The following is a 17,133-nucleotide window of genomic DNA, read 5'->3' on the forward strand; positions in this document are numbered from 1 at the left end:
GGCGGTGGGGTGGCCCCCGGCCCCTCTTTTGCTTCCCGTACCTCCCCTGCCTCCCTCCCTCCATCCCTCCCCGCAGTCTCGGGGTGCCCACGGCTATTGCAGGGCGCGGAGTGGGGCCGGCCCCTGGGGCGCTTCTACGGGGAAGGAAATTTTTTCCTCTGTCCGTGGTGACGCTCGCTTGGGCTGGAGACGGACCGCAGCGGGCTCCTTTTGCGAAGTGCCGCGACAAAGCAGAGGCGTCGGAAAAGTAGGGAGGATGCTTTGGGCACTCTGGGATTGCACAGCCGGGAACTTCTCCCGCGATATCTTCTGCACCCCAGAGAAGGCACATGACAGGGACCGAGGCAGGGTAAACCCAGACGCCTCTACTTCCCCTGAGCCGGGAAATCCCAGAAACAGCTGGTTTTATTTCCGCTTAGCCTGGAAGTTCCGCGCACGGAAGGGAGTGGGGTTTAAAACCGAGGGCTCTGTGAGAGAAGGAAAGGAAAGCCAAAAGCTGTGTGCGAAGGGAGTTGTCGGGAGCGGCCCGCGGTGTCTCTCACGGCTTGGGCAGGGGCCCTCCCGCCCAGCTCCGCGGCCGCGCAGCCGGCGCCCGCCTCTCCCCACGCGTGTGCGCAGCTGCTCGCCGCCCGCGGGGGTTTTGGCCCGGGCCCGAGCTCGGGGCGGCTGCCGGGGAGAGGCTCCCATTCCCTATGGACATGGTTCTGCAGCACTTTTTAAATGTCGTTTTCGCGGAGTTTATACAGTTCCGTCACAAATTCCTGCCTGCATGAAGGACTGAGCCGAAAGTGCGGCGGATCTCGGCCAGGCCCCCGCGCACGGGGGGAACCTCGCGCCCCGTGAAGCCAGCTGACATTTGTCTTTTAATTGTTCACCGTGCTGTCCGTGGCAGCGATCCAGAGGTTAGCTATTGAATCTCTTCCTAAAAAGTCCTTTCCTGGAGGAGAAGGAGCCCAGCCGGCTTTGGCTTCCAAAACATGTCCCGAAAAGGGGGGCCGCGAGCTCGCGTGAATCCCCTGCTCTTTCTTCCAGCGCCCCAGACAAAACCAGCCTAACCAAGCGGACAGCGTTGGGCTCTTTTCCCTGCGATTCCACTTTGACGGTGCCAACTGCAACTGGTGGCCAGCTGGGTCTCTGTGCAGAAGTAAATTAACTGGAAAGCCTCAGTCGGTGCTGCGGTGAACTGGAAAAGGGGCCGGGGACCGGCGGAGCACGGGCGGCAGCCCGGGGGCGCACGGCAGGGCGCGGGCAGGGGCCGGGGCCGGGCTGCCGGCGAGCGGGGCTGAGGGTGTGCGGGCGGAGACCCCCGGCCAGGCTCCGGCGGCTCCCCGCCAAACCCGGGGATCCGGACCCCGCGGTATTTTCATTTCTGTCCCGCCGCCCCGCAAAACCAGCGGGGATATCGCAACGGCGTGAGCCGGCAGGGCCGAGGCAGCTCCCCGGCAAACGACCGGCCTTTCCCTTCCTGCCTTTACAACTAGTCGGGAAAGACGGAGGTGGGAGTGTCGGTGGGCGATGGGCAGCCCCCGGTACCCCGGCCAGGGAGAGCCGGGGCAGCCGCGCCGAGGCAGCCGAGGCAGAGCGCCGGGCTCGTTCCCTCCTCCCGGCCCCGGCATTGTGTAAGCCGAAAGAGGAATAAAACCCTGCTCTACCTTTTTTTTCTTCTTTTTTTTTTTTTCCCTGTTTAGAAAATTATTCTCAAATAGAATCATTTATTTATTTGTTTCCTCCAGAATAGTTGGCCCTTTTTCTCTCTCATATCACAGATTCTGTTTGCTCTGCTGGTCCTTGGGAAGAAAAAAAAAAAAAAAAAAAAAAAAGAAAGCGATTGTTTCTGGACTGTTTAGATATGGAAATATGGAAATGATCGCGTCAGATAATGAGTTTCAATTTAAACCAGTTCTGGTATTGGGTCTATTTGTTCTAGACACTTAGCGGGGCTCTTATTTTATCCACTGTTTTCTTCTTGGAAAGTGGTTTATTTCCCATAATAATGGTAACACTCTGCCGTTAATAAAGCCCTGCATTGCCCGCCTCTGAGAAAGTTGAAACAGCCTAATTTAGGCTGAGTGGCCGGGTGGAAAGTGCCTGCCCGCTCACGTCCCCAAACAACCACGGCTCATTTTATTTGTATCCTTCTTGATTTCCCACAGTAAAATAGTCAACTTCCAATCTTAAAAAAAAAAATAAAGCGCTCAAACAACAAAAGTCTTCAAACAAACCAAACAACAACAAAAACCTTACTACTGAGAATCAACAAAAGATTATCTCTTCTCTTTTTTTCCTCCCCTTTTCCGTGGTTTCATTATTTAATATCTGATAAAATGAGATTATCTGTACCCTTTAGTGAAGGCAGCAGACGTCTTTAAACTGGTTTAATTGATTTATCGTTTTGTTGTTTTGTTTGTTTTTTTTTTTTTTTTTAACAGAAAGTGCATTACATTTAACTGGTCTTGCAAAGGGCTTTTCTTCTCTTTACAAACCGAATTATTTTTAATATAAATTAATAAATGTTAAGATGCTATATCACGATATATCATCGTTATTAGCTTAAAAAAAAAGAAAAAACAATTTACATTCTCTAGTATTCCGTATGATACAAAAGAAAACACACTTTAAATTCAAATACAGCAACTAAATGAATTTTATACTTTGACTGACAGTGGTTGTGACAATTCCCACCAGCTACTTTTTCAACGCGCGGTTGATTGGAAACGGTGTAAATGAAAGCAAACTCTGTCCCTCCGCCCTCTCCCCCCCCCACCCTCCGCCCTCCCTTGCACGACGACCGCAACAGAAAGTGTTTCAAAAATACTAATAAATAGCACGCGGGGCCGCTGCAGTTTCGGCCCGAGGGAGGCACCGGTGGCGGCCACGGCGGCTTTTTCCTCGGCGGTGCCCCCGGTGCTGCCGGAGAGCGCGGGGCGGGCGGGACGGCTGCGCCCTCGGCCCCCGCTGTACAAAAAAGAAAAAAAAGAAAAAAAAAAAGAAAAAAGAAAAAAAAAAAGAATGTATGTTACATTTTAAATATTCACAGTAAGGAACGCCTATGGTCGCGGTGACTCACGGTTTATTTACAAAGAGCCGGCAAAGACGCGGCCGCCGCACGGCCGGGAGCGGGGCCGGGGTCGGGCCAGCCCCGCCGCTCCCCTCCGCCCGCCACCCTACAACAACAACGCGCGGCGCGGGGGACCGGGCGCGCCCGCCGGGGCCCGCTGCCCGCAGTCCTCTCTGCTCTCCCTCCGGCGTCTGCTCCTCCTCCCGGGCGCGTAGGGTCTAGAAAAATAGATCTGTACATCTCCGAAAGCGGCGGAGGGCGACGCAGGCTAGACGGAGGCCTCCCCCTCCGGGGGATGCAGCAACAGCCCGCCGCCCCCCGGCTTGTGTTTCTTCAGGAGCTGCGTTATCTTCTCATCGTCCGAATTGGGGTCCAGGGGCTTGTTGTAGTCATCGTCCTCCTCCTCGTTCTCCGAGGCGCCCTTCAGCCGCTCCGTCTCCGAGTCCTGCTTCTTCTTTGCCGTCGCCATCTCCGCCGCGTGCTTCTTCCTCCACTTGGTCCGTCGGTTCTGGAACCAGACCTGCCCCCGCCGCCACCGTCACCATCGCGGGCACGGCCACCTGCGGCGGGGACCGGGCCGCTCCCGCCCCGCTGCCCCGTCACTGCCCATCCCCGGCGTGCGGCAGCGATCCCCGCTTCGCCGCCCTTTGGGCAATTTCCCCACAACGAAAGCGGCCGATCCCCGCGGCACCGCGCTCCCGGCAGCCGCCGACACCCGGCCCGGCGCGGGGCCCCCAGCGCGGGCCGACAGCCGTGCCCAGCTCCCCCGAGGCTCCCTGCCATCCTGCCTGGGGCGGGGATACACACATTTGGGGCTGACGCCTTTCCCAGCCCCCCTGCCCAGCCAGATGTATTTACTCTCCGGCAGGGCGCTGCCAGAGGAGGGGGGCATTTTCATTGTAGAAGCTGCAATAATTTATTCGCAGCCATCGGGACGTATTTGCGGTGACAAAGGAGGCTCTGCAGATCAGACTGAAAGCGTGAGCACCGCCGAGGGGCCCCTCTGGCCCAGTCCACCAAGCAAACGCCTCTGCATGCTCTCGGGGAGCTCAGCCCGCTCTCCCAACCCCTCACACCTCCGCTTTGACCAAAACACAGAGTTTTTAACCAAAACGTAAGAGTGCGGGCGCGGCAGTGCGACACCCTAACATCCCCCTTTCCCGGCTTTCCCAGAATGCTGGCCACCCCCATGGTGTTCAGAGCTTCTCAGTCTTGCTTGGGTTTGTTTGGTTCAATTTGTTCGGTTTTTAAAATGGTTTAAAACTACTTTCTCGGCCCCGCAGTGAGGCAATAAAGGGAGAAATGCCGGTGGTTGCCGGGGAAGCCCTCGCCAGCCCGCAGCATCTCCGGCTGGTTCAGACGGGACCCCGTTTCCGCGGTGGGGCCCTTTTGTTCCCCGCTCCTCCAGCCCCGCACCACTCGGTGCGTGAGCCATTGCTCTCACCTTTACTTGGCTCTCCGTCATCCCCAGGGAATACGCCAGCCGGGCTCGCTCCGGGCCCGCCAGGTATTTCGTCTGTTCAAAAGTCTTTTCCAGAGCGAAAATCTGCTGGCCAGAAAAAGTGGGTCTTGTATGTTTTCTCTTTCCGTCCTTATCCAGCAAAATTGAGCCTTGATCTGGCGAAGGGAGGGGGGGAGAGAAAGGGAAGGCAGGGACAGACAAGTTAATCTACGGATTTGGGAAAGCGCTTCACTCTCAAGCGGCCCCAGGGGACGGAGGGGTCTCTGCGCGGGGGGTGCGTAAGAAAACTACTGACTATGCCAAGCGACGGCTCTGGCCCTTCGGCTCTCCTTGATTATTTTTGATTATAAAATCTGAGCGGGCAAATGATTTTTTTTTTTTTTTTTAAGCCACGGCTGGTGCAAGCGGGTGGTAGCAGAAAGTCCTGCTCGGGGAAAGTTTGTGCGCGCCCCTAAAGCCAACCCCGGCCCCGAGAGTCCCCAGCAGCGGCAGCGCGGCTAATTTCGCCTCGGCGGGTTTCGCTTTTCGCCGGCGATAATGGGCGACATATTACAGAGTTTTGCGCTGACCGAGGGGACGGAGAAAGCAAAATGAACTTAAGAAACGAAAACAAAAGAAATCTAGGCAAAGCCAGCCCCCTCGGCTACGGCCGGGCCCTGGGCGGAGGGGCAGAAGGGTCTCACAGCGATGCCAGGGCGCGGGGACTCCCTAGCACGGGGAGCGGAATGCCACCGGGGCTCCCCGCGCCCTCTCCCCCCTGCTGCCCCGCGACGCCGGGTACTCACGGGGGGCGCAGGCGAGGCGGGCGTCCCTCCACGGCGGGCTCTGCATCACCCCCGGCCAGAAGATCGGCGTCCGGCCGGGCAGCTCGGCCAGCGGCTTGGGGTAGCGCCCGGCGGCCACGGCGGCCGCGGCGGCGGCGGCCCCAGGGCTGAAGTAGAGGGCGGGCGGCGGCGGCGGCGGAGGGCTGAGGCTGCCGAAACGGGGCAGCCCGGCCAGCAGCCCGGCGGGCGCCGCCGAGAAGCGGAGGGCGAGGCGGAGGCGAGCGCGGCGCCCGGCAGGGGCATGGAGGGCCGGCTGAGGATGTCGTTGATGCCGTGCGGGGTGGCGGCCGAGAGCTGCGGCGGGGCCGTGCCCAGCGCCGAGAGCCCGCCCGCGGCGGCGGCGGAGGCGGCGGGCGCCTTGAGGCCGGGGGAGCCGAGCGGCGGCGAGGGCGAGGCGGAGGCGGGCGAGGCGGAGGCGGAGGAAGAGGAGGCGGGCCCGGCGGGCAGGGGGTACGCGGGGTACAGCGGTGCCTTCATCTCGGCCATGCTGTGCAGGGCGGCCAGCGGCGGGCTGCCCAGCAGGAAGGCGCCCTGCCGGGGCGCGCCGTCCATCTGCCCCAGCGCCAGCATCCCCGTGCCGCCGCCGCCGGCCCGGGGCGGGGGGCCCGGACGGCCCCTAGAGCCGCGGGGCCCCGGCGGCCGGCCCGGGGGTGCCGCCCGCACCGGCGACGCGCATCCAGCCCGCGGGGGCCGCCGCCTCTAGCGGGGAGCTACGCGCCCGAGCGGCGGCCCCGCCGTCCCGCCGGGCATCGGGGCTGCGCCGCGGCGGACGCTGCCGGGGCGGAAAGCGGCGGTGCTGTCGGACACGGCTGTTCGCGTGTGTCTGCGCAGCGGCCGTGCGCCCGCACCGATGCACCGCCGCTCCCGCTGCCCGCCGGCGGCCGGGGGCTCACAGCGGCGCGGGGGCCGCGTTCGCCGTCCCTGCCTCCTCCCCGGCGCCCCGCATCGCTCCCGGCGCGGTTCCTGGCGGCTGCTGTCGGGGCTGCGGGCGCGGCTCGGGGCGCACTGCCGCGCCGCCCCGCTCCTGCCTCCTTTAGCGGGGGCACGGCCGGCAGCGGGCGCGGCGGCGGCGGCGGCGGCGGGGCGGGGGCGGGGCGGCTGCCGGCCCTGCCCACCCGCGCCGCGCCCGCCCTGCCGCCAACTTCGGGCTCGCCCGGCTCCCCTCTCCTCTGCTCTCCTAGCTTTTCTTCTATTTTCCCCTTTGCTCCTTTCCCCCTCTTTTTCCTTTCCAGTTTTATTTTCCCTCTTTCCTTTTCTTTATCTTTTCCCTTTCCCTCTCTTTCCTTTCTCTTTTCCTTTCCTTTTACTTTTCCCTTTTGTTTACCCTTTTTCCTCTCCTCTTTCTTGTCCCTCTTTCTCCCTTTTGCTTTCCTTTTTTGCCTATCATTTTTTCCCTTCTTTTTTTCCTTTTCTTTCTTGCTGTCCTTTTTCCTTTGTCTTTTCCTTTCTCTTTTACGTTTTATTTTTATTTTTAATTGTAATTTATTTTTCTACATTTGATTTCTTTTCCTTTTACTTTCTCGTTTCCTTTCCTTTTTCATTTTCTCTCTCCTTCTCTTTTTCTTTCCCCTCTCTCATTTAATTCCTCTGTTTTCCCCCATCGTTTTATCTATCCGTATTACTCTTTCTTTCTTTCTTTCTTTCTTTCTTTCTTTCTTTCTTTCTTTCTTTCTTTCTTTCTTTCTTTCTTTCTTTCTTTCTTTCTTTCTTTCTTTCTTTCTTTCTTTCTTTCTTTTTCTTTCTTTCTTTTTCTTTCTTTCTTTTTCTTTCTTTCTTTTTTTCTTTCTCTTTCTTTCTTTCTTTCTTTCTTTCTTTCTTTCTTTCTTTCTTTCTTTCTTTCTTTCTTTCTTTCTTTCTTTCTTTCTTTCTTTCTTTCTTTCTTTCTTTCTTTCTTTCTTTCTTTCTTTCTTTCTTTCTTTCTTTCTTTCTTTCTTTTTCTTTCTTTCTCTCTCTTTTTCCCTCTCTTTCTCCCTTTCTCTCTCTCTCTCTTTGTCTCTCTCTTTCTTGGGAGCGACTCTAGAGAGCAGAGCCGCTCGAGTCCCGGTCGGGCCGGGCCTGCCCCGGTGTTTCCTTGGGATGCGGGAGGTGTGAACTGACTCGGCCCTTCCCGCACGCCTCTGGGCCGTGTGGATGCTCTCTGTCCCCGCTGGAACCGCTCTCTGTCTCTGTTGGTGCCGCCGTGCCCGGCCCCTCCGGCCCGGCACTGCCCGGAGCTGTACCCCCGAAGCCCCCGGTAACAGCGAGCCCCCTGGGCATTTGTGCCCGGCACCCCCGGCTGCTCATGGCAATTCCCGTAGCCTAAGGCTGCAAGGGGAAAAAAATCCTATTTGTCCCCTAAAGAGCATTCCACGGAAGAGTGATGCAAAATCACCCTGAACAATTTTTCCCTGTGCTGTCTGTGCCCGTGTGTTGTACCTGTGGGGAACTCTATTTTCCTCGAGCGTGGAAAAACGGGATGATGTGAAAATTAATTTTATTTTAATTACAAATCTTAGGTAAAGCGGAGGAACGTTGGTCCTCTACCTGCAACGATGTTTCCTTCTATTTCTAAATAATCCCTTGTTGCTCTGAATTGTTTTAGTTTGCATTATAAATTTGCTGAATACACTTGGAGAAAGGGCGCGTAGGATCTTGCCTCGCCTTAACTTTGGCGCAGACACACGAAGGGCACCTCCGGGAAGCTCGAGTTAAACCTCCGAGTCTGAATTTTTTTTTTTCTTTGTCCTCTTGTCACTTCGCAAATATTCTAAAAGAAAAACCAAAAAAAGTGCTTTCCTGCTGGTTGCAGAGGAGCCAGCGAGCGCTCGGCCGCGGCCGCCCCGCACGGCCGGCCCCGCAGCCCCGGCGGCGCCCAGGCTCAGCTCCGGCAGCGGCCGTGGGGAGCGGGGAGCCGCCTCTCAAAGAGACCGATTTGCATTTGAATTAGGGGGGAGAGAAATGCTAAACCGCTTTTGTAAGTGCTGAGGCAGGCGCGGAGCGGCCCCGCTGCGTGTCCAGCACCCAAGGGAGCCTCTTTTCCTCCCTGCTGCAGAGGAGACGGTGCGGGGGCAGGGGCTCTCCCCCGGCCCGGACTCACCGCCTCCCTCCTCGCAGCGCCCCAAGGGAGCTCTGCCAGGGCCGGGCACCGGCAGCGGCGGCAGCTTCGGCCGCGGGTCTGCGCTGGCGCGGGGGGGGAGCGGGCCCTGAGCCCGCAGCGCGGTCCTGCCGGGCCGGCCCGAGCTGCGGTGCCGCCCGGGGCTGTGCGGGCCGCGGGCGCTGCCAGCCCCGCGCTCGGTCCGACGGTACCGGCGGTACCGGCCCTTTCCCGGCCCGGCCGGGAGTTCGCCGCCCGGCACCTCTCGGCTTGGCTTCTAGCGGAAGCAAAATAGAACAATCCCTCCAACATAAGAGCTTTTCCTCCTTTCCTACTGTAAGAAAGTGATGGCATATTGAAAAATACGAGTGTTTATTTGGGGGTCTCCTCGTGCAACTTCTTCCCTAAAGATAGCATCGCAGGTGGGATGGCGCCCAGAGGGCTGCCCCTGCATGAGAAACGGATTCAAAAGCAGACACCAGAATTACTTTCTCTCGGTCTTTAACAACCGAAATATTCGAAAATATTAATATTTGATTCCTTTTCCATACTCAGCTTCTGTTTTCCCTAAGCCAGGGCAGTCAGTCCCTAAGCTAAAGTAGTGAGGCAAAGTAACTCGGGAGGCAGCCGGGGCTGGGCTGCGCCGCTCAGCAGGGTGGGGGACACCGTGAGCACCCCAGGCAGCGGTGGGGGTGAAAGCCACCCCAGCAACAAACTTCACTAAGAGGGCGAGCAAGCGACAGTCTGGAAACACCGCAGCCGAAGCACTCCTTGAGCAGATGGGGTCACTGACCGGACCCGCTGCAGCCGGGGCTGCTCACCAATACCCGGCTGCATTTCACCACTTCCACGGCGTCTCATCGTAAGCGCTTCGCCGCTTCAAATAGGGCAGCCACCGAGTCCGGCAATGAAAGAGAGAACAGCCGCCAGGGCGAGCGCGGGCTGCGGGGAGAGGAGGAGCGAGCGGCCGGCCCGCGGAGAGCAGGGCCGAGCGGCAAGCCGGAGGGTGCCAAGCGGCGAGAGGAGAGCAGCTCCCTCAGAATCCCATCGGGGCCCGGGCCAGCAGCCCGCAGAGCCCCGGGGACGGCAGCGTGGCAGGGACAGCGGGGTCCCGGGCTGCGAGGGGCGGGGGCTGGGGGCAGGGAGGGGCTGAGCTGCGATGGGGAGCCCGGCCTCCCCGGGAGGAAGTAAAGACGCGTGAATGAATTCGCAGGTACACAAGAGAAGCGTTGTCAAAAAAAGGAGAAGAAAAAATAATAGAAAGAAAGAAAAAAGAAAAGCTGTTTTGCTCGTTCGAGGCATAGTAAGTACGAGTGCTGGAGCAGCTATGCCTCCAAAATTCACTTCCACCAGAATGGTCCCAGTGTATCTGAAAGGGAAAAAATATCCCAACCAAACCGTAAGGACACCTAGAATTAAAAGGTCGAACGTGCTTAAGCATTGCAGGGTCAGATGTTCTTCAAGCTGCAGAGACGGAACCCGCACTGCAGCATCGCGCCGGGTGCTGCCCTCGAGGGAAGGGCTGCTCTGCCCCACAGAGCTCTTCCAGCCCCCAACAGCAGAGACAGTGAACCCCACCTTGCCCAGCTTTTTCCCTAATAAGTCATCGTGGCTGTGAGAGGAGCCTGTCTGAACTAAATGAAGCAGTCACTTTATTTAGCAAATAAAATGTTTTGACACTACCATATGTTCCTCATTGCAAGCAAGCAGCCCGTTAGTTTCCTAAAGTGGTGGATAGGTATATAGACACCTTTTTGTTGTAGCAGCACTGTAAAACCATTGAATCATTTGTTGTCTGCCCTACATCGTGGGAAGGAGCTGAGCCAGGAAAGCATAATGTTCTTCTGGGCGCTAATTCGAACTCTTAATCAAGATCTGATCACCAAAAAGGAAGACAGAGCATAAAAACGCTATAAAGATTGAATTTTTTTTCTATCTTGGCCATAACTCACCCTACAAATGTGTCCATTATGACATTCACTCTAGCAGGAAAATTGTGATGTTGTTGCAAGATTCCCTACAGCAGAGCTGCTGCCAATGATGATGAATAATCTCGGTCCATATGCTAGCTCTATACATCTCTACAGCACCAGCCTGCTCTCATCCTCTTTCTGCTTCCTCAAAAACACGGAATATTTGAAGAACAGTAAAAGTTAATTAAAAATAGTTAATAGGTTAATCAGACTTGGTCTTATATTTATCTAATGCAGAGCACTGATTCTTTAGTGATGTAGCCTGAGGCATTACCACGAGCCAAGAAAATGAATCAGACATTTAATGGAGATGTGGAAACGGAAATTTCTTGTAAGACTACAAAATCGGACGCCAATAATACACTAAAATATAATAAATTTATCATTAAAATTCCACGCATGAAATGCCATCCTGTGTCCTCTTGCTAGGTGATAAACTGAGACAAAGCTGGCCAGAAAAATTTTCAGGAGACTGTCCTTTGGGTACATCTCACCTGCTTTTTAGCATTCTTGTTCCAGAGCGTCTGCCCGCAGACCTCTGGTGACAGCTTAGGTCAGAGGCGTCACTTAGCGGGAGATCCCACTGCAGACTCCCTGGGCTGCTCTTGAGAGTGCCAAGGACCATGAAACGCTGCCAGCTCTCTCTGGGGGTGTGCTGGCCTCGCCCTAGGACTGGCACCGCTCTGGGTTACTTACTTGTGACCGCGCAGGAATGGTTTGTGCGGGGAGCGACTTTCCCTCTCCAGCCGCTGGCGGATGCTGCGAGCTCTGCCTTCCCCGGGGGCTCCCAGTCCCTTCTGTGGACACGCTCTCGTCACTTGGCCGCGCTAACGCTGCGGTCCGCGCATTCTGTCCGAATTTCTCTTTGCATTTACACTGAAGCGTATCCAGAGTAACTGGGAGCGGAGGCTGAGGCTGAGTGGGAGCAGGACACGGTCATTGCCTTTTAAAAACAGCTGCAAAGAGGAGGGTGTTCTGCACTCACCTCTGTTACCACTTCAATATTTCTTTTGCTTTTCTTAAGTGAAATGCTCAAGCATTTTCCGTATCCTCAGGAAGGCAAAATATTTTTCTCGTTTCTGGAACATTGAGAATATTTGCTGCTGAAACGGAATAGTTACTTTTACTTTTGATTTGTGATCGTTGGTTCAGCCTGACCCCTGCTGGGGGAAGCTGGGAGGAGAGGATTACAAGTGCAGAGAGTCCATCCAGAGTCCACAGGTTCACCCTGAAACCATTCCTGGAGCAGTCCTGTTCCGAGACCCATTCCCACCCCAGGCCCATGCTCTGCTCAGGCCCTGCCCACCCCGCACGCTCCCCTCTGGGCAATACAAGCCTTACCTGAAGCTTGCCCAGCTTCCACCTCCAGGGCCTGTCACCAGCTCCACTGTTACACTGCGTTGTAGAAACATCACATACCGATTTAATATGGCCACAGGGGTCTCCTGCAGGTGCACCCACCTCTCTGCTGGCATCCTGGCTCCAAAGCCCTGCTAGCAACAGCCCTGTGGCATTACTGATCACCAGCCCTCCGTCTATCCTAATTAGCGCACAACAGATTTCTCAACATTTCCATATTTGTGTATTCCCGTGTGGTGCTCCCAAACACTGCAGCCAGCACAGATGTGCCCGTGATGTGACCTGGCACTCAGACAAGGCATTTCCCTCTGACTTGCTGAGGACTGAAGGCCTTGTGGTAGGGATGGCCCTTCTCTCCATCTGGGAGCAGCAGCAATGGGACTGCTGCTGCCTCTGCACACCTGAGTCTGTAGTGTGATGGCTGGTGAGAGGCCTCCTTCACTTCCAGCTGGGAATTCTGTGGGGACAGGATGCATGTAGCTGATCAGCCCCAGGCAAAGAAACTATTTTGGAAACCTGCTGCAAACAGTGATGCCAAAGTGTTCCTGCCACAGGCCAGGTGTGCAACAGCAGGGGCAAGAAACACTGGTGCTCCGTCTCCTTCATTCATCTTTGCCTAAGGGCTGCGAAGGTGCCACTCTTCCAAAGAGTGGTACCTTCCTTTTCCCTTCCATTGAACATTGCTGCACAGAAACTTCCCACTCTGCAGTGTGTGTGTGCATATGAGATGTGGATAAAGACATCAGTTTAAATCCAACAGAAGTTCACCCATCATCCCCCAGCCCTGGCTGACCAGTTGAACCTCCCAAGCACTTGCAGGACAAGTGAGTGCCCCCACAACTATTGGATATGGATTGAGGCACTGCCCTGGCATCCAAGTGAGGGATTTCTTGATGTAGATAACCACATATACTCTATGGCTAAAATTAATGTCTGGCTTTGCTTCGGTTCCATATTAGCAGCAAAAATGTATGGAAATCTAATTGGCAAAGCTGGACCTTTTATGCAGTTTCTTTCACTCTGTGAGACAAATATATGTACACTAGGCCATCGCTGCTATTGATCTTTAAGCAGCCCCACCATGGAGATCAGCAGTGAGAGCTTTGCTTAGGAGCTGTTGGCACGGGGTGATCCAGTGTCAGGGAACTGAAAATCATTAAACTGATGATCTAAATGGGGGTGGGAGGGGGAAAGCAGTGCGACGGCTATCATTATGTGCATAATTTTATGATTCTTAGAAAATCATATTTCAGCGTTTTCCATCACATCAAAGGCTGACAGGGTTGCATTGATTAGCAGATTCAGCCGAAAGAGTGGAGAAAACCACTGATAGCGGTATACTTCGTACCACGACTTTAAGAAAAGATCTTGCTTTCTCCGTTTCAGTTTCAGTGTTAGCGAAACGAGCCGAGGAATATTGGCGGTGTCAGGAGCACGGGGAGCTCGGGGAGCTCGGGGAGCGGGGCTGGGACGCGGCGCGGCTCGGGGAGAGCCCGGCGATTCTGGGGCCGGTTCCCGGCGATTCTGGGGCCGGTTCCCGGCGCTGCCGTGCTCGCTCCGGCAGCTCCACCTAGCGCTCGCCGGCCGCTGGAAACCGCAGGAAGGTACAAATCTATTTGTGCAGTCAGGAAGGAGAGTGTGCGTCTGCCTGCCCCATGCCAGGGTGGCTGTTGTGCAGTAATGGAAGGTGCAAGAGCATCTCCCTGCATGGGTCAGGGCTGGAGCTTCCACTGCTGCTTCTGGTGTGCAGAATTCCTGCCTTTGGAACAGAACAGCCTGGAGCAGAACAGCCTGGCAGTACACTGAGCAGCAGGAAAGAGTTACTTCCCTCCCTCCCCTCCCTCCGAGGTTCGGTGCCATCCAGCCCTGCAAACTCCAGCTCACTGGCCCCAACAGCAGCATGGGGTTTGTTAGAGGTAATTGTGAGTGCTGCGCTATAGACCGAGGGGATGTGGTGGCTTCTGTCAGGCTCCACCCCATTCTCTGGCAGAGAAGATGAAGTGCTACACACGACAGGGGCAGCAGGCTCACAGCTGGGGATGACCCTGTGCAGGGAAGCACAGGATGGCTGGACCTGCTCTCCAGAGGTCTGAAGGAGCTGCTGAGGAAGCTGGAAAACCGCTGGTCAGATTTTTCTGTGAGCTGAATTCCTAGGGGAACTGTTCAGTGTTTTAGGGGTTTTTTCCCCTCTTGCTTTTCCCTCTCTAGTGAAGGATCAGAAATATAGACCACTAAAAAGCCTGCATCCAGAAGGGGCAATTTCCCACTGTGAGAGTTTGAATCCCAGTTCTTGCCTCAGTTTGCAGTGGCAATGTCAAGAACTCCTGGGATAAAGCACACTACTGTTTCTTGCCTGACAGAGGAAACTGTCATTTTTCTACATGTTTCTCAGTCCTCTCTATCAGCTCCTGCTCTGATTACATTCACACTTTCCTTTTCATCTCTCACAACCAGTGATGTCAAGTCATTTTGTGCAGCTTGTATGAACCTCTAGTGGCACTGGGGACAGGACAGCAGGGAATTCTTGGCTGTAATGAGATACCCAGGTAATTTCTTCCAGTACTATGTTTGGCTATGTGACATGAGGGCATGAAGGATGCTGTCCAGAAAGCACCGTGCTGGTACAGCAGCTGGCTAAAACTGAGTCTTCTTGTGCTGGCAAACAGGGAATTTCTTTAGTTTGCAATTACATGAAAAAAAAAAAAAACCTGGATCAGAGAGTGAGTGAGCCTGAAGATACGGTTCTGGACTTTCTCTTGTTTTGGCTTTACACTGCAGACTTTTAGGTAAGCAGACATTTGTCTGGCACAACAATAGAAGCAGTAGAAAGCCCCTTGCTATTGTTGCTTTCCATTCCCATTTTGGGTCCTGCTCTTCTGGCAGTAGCTGACTGAGGACCAGCCAGTTTGGTCACAGCCCCTAAAAGAGCTAAAAATGCTAAAAGGTGGAACTGATTCCTCTTTTGAGCAACTAGTACCCATTCCTCCTGGTGTTACAGACACCTCCTTCTTTGTGATCGAGGCAGTCAGCCCGCTGAGGGGCTTGGGGGACAGGCAACACAGATGGAGCCCAGATGCCTTTGCCCATTTAGCACACAGACCAAGTCTCTAGAAGAAGCTTTCCAGGATCAAGTGCTTTCCCAATAAATCTGGCATTTTCGGGTAAGAAAAAGAGGAATAAGAAGAACTTCCTGGGAGCTGCTTCTGCTGGTGACTTAGCGAGAAGAAAAGTGATATCAGAAATAGGAGTGGCATATATCCAAAAGTCACTGGTCAAGATTTATTGAGAGGCTTTCAACCACAAACCTGGAAACACAGAGAACAAAAGAGAATAGGCCGTAAGTCTCCGTCTTTTGAAGCTCACTTTTTCTTGACTCTTCAACTACAGGGAAGATGCTTCTCTCAACAGGTATCCCCCTAGTGAAAACCTCAGGATCTCGTGTAACACAGTTCCAGTGCGCAGGGTTTGGAAAAAGATGGAAAATATGTATAACCAGCTGGTAATTTCTAGGGTATTTTTACAGCTCTACCACTGGAAGGTAACTTTCAGAGAATGCTCCTAAGTGAATATGTAGGAACACCTTTGTAAAGTACAAGATGTACTTCAGTCTGAAGACTACCACAGCAAAGTGGCAGCAAACCAAGACTTTACAGGGCAACCTTTGCAGATCGTGACTGTAATACTTGGCTTAATTGCATCCTGTCGGCTGCTCACCACTTATAAAATACACTCTGAGTGGGCCATAATGCTCCTCCTGTCCTTTGAGATAAGATAGTTAGATGGTATTGCTGGCAAAACAGAGTGATATTTCATAAACTGCTAAAAATCAATGGTGATATGCCTGATCATACCTTAGATGAACTTTTCTCATGAACTGAAATGTAATAGAGTGGGTAATACAGGAGCTCAATTAAATGAAATTATATAAAACCTATTGAAAGCAACACAAAGAGGAGGGGAGCAAATCCAGTGACAGAGAGCAGGGACAAGTGCAAGCTGTGCTCTGTGCACCACAAACCCAGTAAACAGTAAATACTTCCTGTGGAAATTACTCTAACCTGAGATTGGGAGATATTGCTGAAACTGTCAAAGAGCTTTTGCCTCGGCCTAAGATGGCAAAATTCCCACAGATGAGACCAGGGCTCAGCCTCATATCTGGCCTGTGGGGGAGCACGTGAGTGTTGCCAGATGATAAAATGGGGATTGCTCATAGTGTGGTAGGAAAGCACTTTCTCTGAGAGTCTGTCCATCAGAGAGCATCATGGTCTGCTCAGTTACACAGGAAAAGCCAGAGTGACCTGGGATTGAAGAGGGCAGTGAAGTTGGGGCACAAACATGGCTGCCTTGACCTCATACAAAAGGGATTATCTCTTGCAGCTGGCAGTAAATTGCAGGCAGTTGTGGTGTTAAGGCTGGTACCGACCATATATGTGTTAACATAAATGGTCTCCACCTCCAGGGAAATCACTGGGAAGTGGCACTGGGCACAATAATTTTGCTTGGCCAAGTTTCTCCTGACAAGGAGGTGTTGCCACACAGAGTGATGGGAGCTGTGTAGGAGGCACTCACTCTCCTCTTCCTCCTGCCCTTCCTGCTGCAGGCTGTGTGTTAGGGCTCCTGACCTTGTCCTGTGAGGGATGAGGTGTCCCAGCACCCCCTGAGTCTCCCCCAGGCTGGTACCTGAAGGTGCTGGGGAGCTACTGTGCGTGGGGTCACCTGGAAGAGCTGTTGTGTATCCACTGAGGCCTTTTAAAAATCATCTTATGCAACTTTTTGAACAATGGTTTGCTCTTCAGTCCTGCCCAAGGGTAAGCTAGTTTCTCCAAATACTTTAGACTGAATTTGTTGGGGGACAGCTGATTCTGCCAGTGCTACATTTTGTGTGACTTGACTAGAATGGAGCCAGCTCCTCTATTTTTTCTGGCAGCCACCTGTGTTTGACAGAGTGGTGCCATTTGTCCCTTTAAACAATCCAGTGGTTACCCCTTTAGCCTTTCCCAGATGGAATTGTAAACATATAGTCCTTACCCCTGCCAAGTCTGTTTCCTCATCAGACTTGTCTCCATCTTTTTCCATGCCCACATCTCTTTGCAAAAAGAAGAGTTGCAAGTTATGGCATTCCAAAAGGAGGTTTGTATGACAAGAAAGAATCTGCATGGGTAATATAACACATAGTGCACGTGCGATTGCACAAGGAGGGTGTGTTGCAATTTCATGGCATGTTTAGACAGCCTCAACAAGCTCAAGAATTAATTTCACATCTAATGCAAAAACAGCAGCAGCTTGCCAAGCACCCACCACAAATGCACAAATGAACCCTGGTTTTGTTTCTTTTTGGTTTTGATTTTTTTTTTGGAAAAAGTATGACCATCCCTGGGATTTTG

At 54.0% G+C, this 17,133-nt stretch overlaps 1 protein-coding gene across 1 annotated transcript; it reads right to left on the minus strand.

Annotated features, from left to right (window-relative positions):
* Nucleotides 1–3,023: 3,023 nt before the first annotated feature.
* NKX6-1 (NK6 homeobox 1) lies at nucleotides 3,024–5,914 on the minus strand. The gene is given in 4 exon segments (XM_036382439.1): nucleotides 3,024–3,578; nucleotides 4,503–4,675; nucleotides 5,306–5,539; nucleotides 5,542–5,914. Coding segments are annotated over 4 exon segments (1,032 nt in total). The 3' UTR covers nucleotides 3,024–3,326.
* Between the last annotated feature and the right edge of the window lie 11,219 nt (nucleotides 5,915–17,133).

This window comes from Molothrus ater, chromosome 4 (assembly GCF_012460135.2).
Source record: "Molothrus ater isolate BHLD 08-10-18 breed brown headed cowbird chromosome 4, BPBGC_Mater_1.1, whole genome shotgun sequence".
Taxonomy (NCBI): domain Eukaryota; kingdom Metazoa; phylum Chordata; class Aves; order Passeriformes; family Icteridae; genus Molothrus; species Molothrus ater.